This window comes from Anomaloglossus baeobatrachus, chromosome 5, assembly GCF_048569485.1.
Source record: "Anomaloglossus baeobatrachus isolate aAnoBae1 chromosome 5, aAnoBae1.hap1, whole genome shotgun sequence".
In the NCBI taxonomy this organism is placed as follows: domain Eukaryota; kingdom Metazoa; phylum Chordata; class Amphibia; order Anura; family Aromobatidae; genus Anomaloglossus; species Anomaloglossus baeobatrachus.
In genome coordinates this window covers 397,639,318-397,648,809 of record NC_134357.1, presented here as the reverse complement: position 1 = coordinate 397,648,809, position 9,492 = coordinate 397,639,318, and the positions used below count along the sequence as shown (strand labels likewise).

Genomic DNA, 9,492 nt, shown 5'->3' with positions numbered 1-9,492 from the left:
TGAAGGAAAGGATTGACCCAATCACAATGTATGGTGCATGCAGTCTCATTTTCAAGCTAAAAGTGAAAACTTATCGAGAACCAGAATATTCACCAGCATAAACCGTAAAAATAATATCAATTTTTGAAGTGGAATGGCTTCTATGAAACATTTGTATACCAGCTGCCATAAATCCATGTATAAAGACTTGTGAGTGTTGATGTATAACAGTTAAATGATGCAGACAAGAAATAGGTTAATAATGTTACAAAACACATTAAGCCCTCGTGCAATTTTAGAGCAGGAGATAGAACAGAGTCCTGAATTAAAACACTCTGCAAACATTTGCATTGCCTGGCAAAGCGGTGGTAAGTTTAGGTAGAACCTGCCACCGAAGAAGACTGTTTGGTCTTCATCTATGTTGTTGAGATGACATTCTATACTTTTATGATTTGTAACCCCAAGACCATTCCTAGTGTCTCATACAATCTATTTTAAGTCTTCTCCAAAAGGTCCATATTATTTGACCCTCAAAGCCAGAATGTTGTGCCTTGGCTTATTAAATTCTGGGTGACACCTCAAAAGGAGGAACAGGTAGTTGCCTGTGAACACAATCCCTAATACAAAAAAGTGGGTACTTCTTTACCTCAGGTTACCAATAGTCATTAGTCACATTCAGAGGGCAAGTTTAAGCCCCTGATGTATACAAAGCCATACAATACTACCCCATGTGTAGATCCTTTCTGCACAATTTCTTTACCACCACTAATAAGAACAGATTCTATGCTCGATCGAACCCAGTGGGCCTACAAGAAACCTCTTATGCTGCAGCAGTGATTTTATTGGGTATTGTTCACATGGCACCAGCATTTCCATACCCCGAGCCCTGTCTATGAAATAGGCACATGACTAAGTCACCTATGTAGTTAAAGGTTTTGTTTTCACCAGAACCTTTAGGATCATTGACCTAATGCCAGCCTATCATACAGTCTGTTTATAACTAGGAGGCCACCAATTCCAGAATTATGGTTGATTTAGTCCATTCAGGTAGTCACCATTTAAAACCTTGGGTGCCATTATGACACATCCTGAGCTATATTCTAGACATGATAAAATCCTCACTCAGGTCAGAAGAGGAGACATTTTATAATACAAGGATCAGGATTATAAACTGTAGGGATACGTTACCCAGCAAGAGACAGGTATCTTACCGGTAGTAAAGGTCTCAGGAACCTCAAATATGCAGCAATGGGACAAAATCAGAATTCAGGAAAGGGTTGAGGCCAAGTCTATGCTTGGAAATTGACTTTAAATACCCACATGTGGCAAACTTTGGCTTGGCATAGGGGGAAGGCCTGAAGAGACACCCTGATAGTAGTCGTGGTTGCTTGGGATATTTCTACAGTAGTTCCATCATAGCAGAAGACATGGACACAGGAGGAAAATCCTCCACTCGGCATGCAAAGAGTGTATTGTTTGACAGATACATTTCTGACATTGCAATTCATTATGCAATCGCTACCTGCTGACTAGTATTGTAATCTATGTACGCAGGCTATATAATGCACTGCTGGAGATGCTTCTCTGAGTCCTCATCTAATCAAGGCTGCTTCATAGCTTTGCCTTTTTAGCAATATCCGGCTTACTGAATGTAATCGCCTTGACCATTGTGTTTTATTATATTAATGTATAGCTTTACAGCTTATTGTACTTATAGAGCCTAGTTTTGTGTGTGTGTGTATAGGTAATACAAGGTTACAATGGGGGGGAGCATAACGGATCCATCATTGTTAAAAGAAGAGGTTTTATTAAATGCGACATGTAATGATGAGGTGTGGATGATAACAGGCAATTTTAAATAAACTTGCTGATTTTTCATCAATAAGAGTCAGCGTTTTTCATTCATACCCAGGAATGGTGAATTGTAGACCGGTGATGTCATGTGATCCTCACAATGCACCGGCGCCATGGAAATAGAACACTTCCTATAAAGTGATTAATCTGACCAGGATTCTGAGCAGCCATTAAACACAAGAGGAGGTAACATATCTCAAGATGTCAACTGAACAAGACCCTGGCCAGTCTGGAAGTAAAGCTCCCATGAGTAAAGAAGGGAACACCACTAATGAAGACACTAAGTGCATGGGAATTGTACAATACCAATGGAGCGGCATGGATTTAACAGGCATGAGTTCATGATTGTTATACATACAGGACACATAAAGCAGATTGGTATTTCATATGCTGCTCTAAATAACAATGTTGGAGGAAATGGTAAATGCAAATGGATATGATAAATATGAAGCCTCCGTCACTCCAGCTCTATTCTCCACCCATTGCTGCCTATCCCTGCTTGACTGATGGTTCCTTTATCTGAAGTCACACAGCATAGAGGCTGTAAGTCAATCAGAGGAGGCAACACTAGGCGGTGAATAGAGCTGGAGTGGCAGAGGCTTCAGATCTACCATAGCCATTTGCCATTTCCTCCAACAAGAGCTCTTTAGGCTTATTTGTATATCACGTCAAACACTGATTTCTCAGTAACAAGGGAACAGACTCTCCATGTGAAGGTATTGCTGGTCTGGTCTTTAAAAGAGCTGCATGTGCATATAAATACTTTGATAGTGTCGCTGTCCAGTGCATTTGGATAAGAAAAATATGTCGCTGTCCAGTGCATTTGGATAAGAAAAATATGTCGCTGTCCAGTGCATTTGGATAAGAAAAATATGTGACTCTTCAGATTTTGTGTTATACCATGCCTGATGAAGAGACCTGAGTAGTCTGGAAAGCTTGCTATTATTACCATCTTTTCCGTTAGCCATTAAAAGGTATCAACCACTGAGGACTTCAGCTCTTTCAACCAATTTTTTATAAATACTTTGGGGTGTGAAATCCTCCTGACACACTCCCATTATGAGGTTAAATAGGAAGGATTATAGATATAATTTTCAAAGTGGAATTTTCACAACTTATGTAAAAAAAAGTTTGTTTAAAAGAACTGAGAGTCCTCAGTGGTTGATACCTTTTAATGGCTAACTGAAAAGATGGTAATAATAGCAAGGTTTCGAGACTACTCGGGTCCCTTCATCAGGCATGGTGAGACCTGAGTAGTCTTGAAAGCTTGCTATTATTACCATCTTTTCCGTTAGCCATTAAAAGGTATCAACCACTGAGGACTCTCAGTTCTTTTAAACAAATTTTTTTTATCTCTACTGGCTAACACGGTACAAAGATATATTTTACCCGCAACTTATGTATTAATTCAACTGTACAGTAATCTGGAATCACACATGCAAGTTTTGATAGAGTTTTTGGAGCAAAAACTGTATCATAACGAAAAACTGTCATGCTAGGTACGAGGAAATACCAAGTGAAAGGGAAGGGAAATTCTCTGTCTAGGAAAGGGGGAGATGATGACCCCTGACCAAACCTACCGCTGGCCTCTGGCTTCCCTCACCACCCTAGATAGATTCTGCACCTATGTGCCGAGCCAGATACCGGACCCTGTCTGACCCTGAAATAGGCCCTATGTAGGCAATGTATGAGATCAGCACTAAGGGGTACTTTGCACGCTGCGACATCGCAGGCCGATGCTGCGATGCCGAGCGCGATAGTACCCGCCCCCGTCACAGCAGCGATTTCCTTGTGATAGCTGCTGTAGCGAACATTATCGCTACGGCAGCTTCACATGGACTCACCTGTCCTGCGACCGTCGCTCTGGCCGGCGAGCCGCCTCCTTGTTAAGGGGGCGTGTCGTGCGGCGTCATAGCGACGTCACACGCCAGGCGGCCAATCGGAGCGGAGGGTAGGAGATGAGTGGGATGTAAACATCCCGCCCATCTCCTTCCTTCCGCATATCCTACGGAAGCCGCAGTGACGCCGGTAGGAGATGTTCCTCGCTCCTGCGGCTTCACACACAGCAATGTGCACTGCCGCAGGAGCGAGGAATGACATCGGACTGTCGCGTCAGCGTAATAATGGATTACGCCGACGCTGCACCGATGATACGATTACGACGCTTTTGTGCTCGTTAATCGTATCATCGAGCCTTTACACACTACGATGTCGCATGCGATGCCGGAAGTACGTCATTTTCAATTTGACCCCACCGACATCGCACCTGCGATGTCGTAGTGTGCAAAGCCCGCCTTAGTCAACCCTACTACGCTCTAAAGCTGGGTTCACACATAACGACAACGACGTCGCTGTTACCTCACCATTTTCTGTGACGTAGCAGCGACGACCCGTCGCTGTCGCTGTGTGTGACATCTAGCAACGACTTGGCCCCTGCTGTGAGGTCGCCGGTCGTTGCTGAATGTCCTGCTTCATTTTTTGGACATTGCTCTCCCGCTGTGAAGCACACATCGCTGTGTGTGACAGCGAGAGAGCGACAAACTGAAGTGAGCAGGGAGCCGACGTCTGGCAGCCTGCGGTAAGCTGCAACCACGGTAAACATTGGGTAACCAAGCAGCTCTTTCCTTGGTTACCCGATATTTACTTTAGTTACAGCGTCCACCGCTCTCACGCTGCCAGTGCTGCTGACTCCCTCCTCCCTGCACACAGCCAGAGTACACATCGGGAAATAAGCAAAGGTTTGCTTACTAACCCGATGTGTACTGTGGCTATGAGTGCAGGGAGCCAGCGCTAAGCGGTGTGCGCTTGTAACCAAGGTAAATATCGGGTAACCAGAGAAGCACTTTGGTTGGTTACCTGATATTTACCTTAGTTACCAAGCGCAGCATCACTTCCACAGCGACGCTTGTCGTTATGATCGCTGCTGCGTCTTCAGTGTTTGACAGCTAAGCAGCGATCATAACAGCGACTTACAAGGTCGCTGTTGCGTCACAGAAAATGGTGACGTAACAGCGACGTCGTTGTCGCTATGTGTGAACCCAGCTTAAAGAAGACATACCATTTTTCTATTGTTTATCTAGAAAAAAAAGAAGAGCAAATTATTATATTTGTACATTTACAGGCTCTGTAATGAAGATTGAAGAACGTAGTAGTGAGGCTGCAAAAAATCAACCAGAGCTGAGTATACATTTTACTGAAGACAGTATACTAGCCATGGGCACATTAAAGTAAGTGTTCACTAAGACATGAGTCCGGTCCTAATGTACACTACGATAGTAGGCCAGGATAATGATAATGGCCCAATACATCTCGTCACATCAGGTCATATTCATTACACAATACATCAGCGTATGTTCACACATGTTTTGTGAAGGTTTTGTTACTGCAGAAAATCTGTGGTTTTCAAAAACCAGAGTAACAATATACCTTTGCAATTTTCTTGGATTACCAATGTCCCCTGCCTATCACTAGGGTATTGTAAAAGACTCTACGATAGTCAATTATTACAACCATAAATGCTGAGTGACAAGGAAATATGTGGCCCCAGCAGCATTAATCACATTTCCAAAATACAAACACCGTAAATGTTAATTTAAATGAACCTAACAACATTACATACAATATTGTCAACTGAGGAGAACCTGAATAGTCCAAACCGGGCAGCACCTTGTTCATTATCCCCTTGATCCACTGGTCACGGCTCCAACTCAAAGCTGACAAAAATATCATGGGATGGCCCATTCTACCAGTTTAACTTGTTTACTGTAACCTATCCATGAAGAACACAACCATACCTCAATAGAGATGGCTCACCATACCTCCAATGGGACCCCAACCACATTAATCAAGGCCATCCCTGATGTTCTCACTGCTAGCTGCTATGACTGTTTTTTAAAAAAAAAAAAACAACAAACAAAAAAAAGAAACCTCCAATAACCCCCGATCCACCACCAAATCTAATGGAACAGACTTCTCTGAACCTACACGAATTTAGATATTCCTCAGCTTTTCCTCTTGTTCTTGAAAGGTGCCTAAATCCAAACCTTTTTCCAGATCGTTCCTAACTAATCCCAAATCAACCCAAACTCTGTGTGATAAAATTGTCATTACTCCTCCCATCTCAATGTACCGTAATAGAGATGAGTGGATTGATTTGTGGGACTCTGGTCACATCACACAGCCCTGACAAATAAAATGCCATGCTGGGGATGCCAGAATGTAAGAGATTCGAGGGACTCATTCCTAGCCGCCAGAAATCACTGACCTGGACCAGAGTCTCACGAATCGATCTGCTCATCTATAATTGAAAACAACAAAATAACCCTTCCTAGCCTTCACCCCTTACAAAGCCTGATATGTCTAGGCCTACACTTATACCGCGCTCATTCTGGCCCTATATGAAATTTGGTGGTTTTACACTAAGCGTTCTTTGGATGCGACTGTAATTTATTATTCAGATTTATGAGCCAAATAAATTCAAAAGGAATGAGAAACAAAAAAGAAAGACTTTAAGCCCCCAAACAGATTAGACTAGAGGGATTGTGTGCCAGTTTAACGTGTATGGGGGCCTCCTGACTTTCTCACCTTGATGTCTGAGAGAAAAGGATCAGGTAGTTTGAATTTTAAGAAACTAAAGGCCCCGTCACACGCAACGACTTATCTAACGATATATCACCGGGGTCACGGATTCCGTGAAACACATCCGGCGTTGTTGCATGTGACTCCAACGAACGGCCGTTAACGATCAAAAATACTCACCATATCGTTGACACATAGTTTACTTTCAAAATATCATTGATTGTTGAGGTCGTAGGTCGTTCGTCGTTCGTGAGGTTGCACACATCGCTACGTGTGACACCGCGGGAACGACGAACTGCAGCTTACCTTCGGCCGACGGCAATGAGGAAGGAAGAAGGTGGGCGGGCTTTTACGGCCGCTCATCTCCGCCCCTCCGCTTCTATTGGGCGGCCACTTAGTGACGCCGCTGTGACGCCACACGAACCCCCCCTTAGAAAAGAGGCAGTTCGCCGGCAACAGCGACATCGCTAAGCAGGTAAGTCCGTGTGACGGGTCCAAACGATTTTGTGCACCACAGGCAGCGATTTGCCCGTGACGCACAAACGACGGGGGCGGGTACAATCGCTAGCGATATCGTTAACGATATCACTGCGTGTGACGTGGCCTTAACTCCTCTTGTACTTTAGGAGGCAAGATGCTGCCAGAGCCATTTGGTAGTGGCTTTTTCTGCTTTCCCTTTTGAAATCAGAAGAGTACTCAGCCAAACCGAATGTTCATGTGTATGGGGGGGTCATGAGAGATAGCTGATGTGCCATGTTAGAGTTCAACATGCCCAATCCATTGTCCATGAAAAATAATGAGCAACTGATAGATATGTCTGGCACCAATATATTTTCCTTTTCCCATTAAAAAAAATGATGCATGCTTACCAGAGCATGAATGTGTATGGTGAAGTCGGGAGGAACAGGGGTTAAACAAATATGCATTAAGCCAATATGTGATGCCCTGGCAAAACCTGGGTGTCACAGAGCCTGCAGAAATCCAGCAAAGTGCAGGCCATTCTCCTCCTTGGTAACCTGATCCGACACCAGTGCAGCAGGACAGCCCCCCCCCCAGTGTAAGAGCTAAACAGAGCAGCGGGGGGAAAGGCTGGAGCAGAGTGAGTGAGGAGAGTGAAGAGAACAGACCAGGGGAGGATAGCTCCTGGCTGCTGTAAGGAAGGGAAGTGTGAGGAAGGGGCCTGAGGTGACCGGGACAGGGTAGCGGCCCGCCGGCATCAAGGGAAGACCCGGATCACTGCAGGGGGAGTGGGCTCCTCGTTCCCGACTGAGGAGAGAGTGGAGAACAAGGCAGGAGAAAGAGGCATCTGGAAGCAGGGCAAGAACAGGGGTCTGCTGTACCTTGTGTGGGATCCCAAAAACACCCTCCGTACCGAAGGCTGCGGACACCGGCAGTTCCTAGTGTACCAGTGACTCTGTGTGGTTTAATCGTGAGTACAACAGTGCCATCCGGCACCGCGCTGCGCTGCACCGCAACCCTGCACCCGGCCAGAACCCATCCTGCGGAATCCTCCTCCCTCCTATCGGGCCCCGGGACCACCAGCCCCTACCCACGGAGTAGTCAACACCTAGCTGCTCCACGCCATCGCTCCCAGGAACCCCGTCACCAGCAGCGGTGGTGCCCACCATCACCACAACCCGTGGGTGGCGTCACGAACTCTCCACATCCCGAAAGAAACCCAATTCCCCCTTTCACTCAAAGGCAAGGAGCGAGGAGGCACCGGATCCGAGCGCGATCTCCCCGAGCAGCCCCCGCGACAGGGAAGCTGGCCCCCGCCCCTGACAACTACCCTTTCCCACATTGCTCCTGGATGGCTAAACCTAACCTTAAAACAAGATGTTTGCACCCTTTTCGTTTCAGCATTTCTATTTGGGCTGTGGCATGTGACATAACTTGAAAAAAGTGGGTAGAAGTCCATAATGCCCAGTATCTTTGAATTTTCAAATCTGAGGCATGGCCATGTATGCATTGGTCTATTTGTCCCACCCCTAGTCTACCCAACCACTATGATAACTATCCCAGTGGTAAACAGTATGTAAAATCTGTAGGACTGTGCATATGTGCCTACTGTTTAGGCTACATGATGAAGCAGATCCTCCAATACTAAAGGACACAGTATATCATATGATGGACATAGAAAGTCAGCTCACATAAACAAGTCACCACAATCAGGAACCTCACACTCAGTCATGGCTGTCACGTCCCTCTCCTGATACCCAACATAAGCCGTTCTACTGAATCTGACCCTTGTAAATAAGCCACAGAAAAGCATTCAGGATACTGCTTTGGAAAAAATGCAGCCAAAACAAAAATTTCCCTTGTGACTACCACAGGAATAATAACACAGTGTGAAATTCTGGGTGGTAACCTGTAGCAGTGTATGTAAGAATAGTAACCATACATTTAACTATTTTGCAGAGTTGAGAAAGTTCATGAAACCATCAATCAATTTGAAGGTTCATTGTTTAAGGATAATCCCCGACTAAAAAAGAAATCCATATCCTTATTATTTGAAGTTCACCTTGAGAGAGAGGATGAGGGGTGTTCCTCCAAGAAGACGGACGATCTACCCAATGTAGAGGTTCGGACGATGCTGAAACGATTATGCAGCACTCCCGCAACGAGTCCATGACCTGGAAACCCACTATAATAAAGAGCAGCATTCGTGAACACAACATTTTTTTATGTGATTTGATTTATACATCTCATAAGCTATTGTGAGATTGTCACAATTACTGTAAAGGCCGCTTTACACGCAACGTCATCGTTAACGAGATGTCGTTGGGGTCACGGAAATCGTGACACACATCCGGCCTCGTTAGCGACCGACCATTAACGATCAAAATTACTTACCTAATCGTTGATCGTTAATGCGTTGTTCCTTTCCCGATTATCGTTGCTGTTGCAGGACGCAGGTTGTTCGTCGTTCCTGCGGCAGCACACATCGCTACGTGTGACACCGCAGGAAAGAGGAACCTCACCTTACCTGTGGCCGCCCGCAATGAGGAAGGAAGGAGGTGGGCGGGATGTTCGCCCGCTCATCTCCGCCCCTCCGCTTCTATTGGGCGGCCGCTTAGTGAC

At 45.3% G+C, this 9,492-nt stretch overlaps 1 protein-coding gene across 1 annotated transcript; it reads left to right on the top strand.

The window, feature by feature from the left end:
- The first annotated feature begins 1,958 nt into the window (after nt 1-1,958).
- LOC142310202 (keratin-like protein KRT222) lies at nt 1,959-9,086 on the top strand. Its single transcript, XM_075347687.1, has 3 exons — nt 1,959-2,164; nt 4,955-5,060; nt 8,830-9,086. The coding sequence occupies exons 1-3, from the start codon at nt 2,035-2,037 to the stop codon at nt 9,041-9,043; spliced, it is 450 nt and encodes a 149-aa protein (XP_075203802.1). The 5' UTR covers nt 1,959-2,034; the 3' UTR covers nt 9,044-9,086.
- Nucleotides 9,087-9,492: the final 406 nt, after the last annotated feature.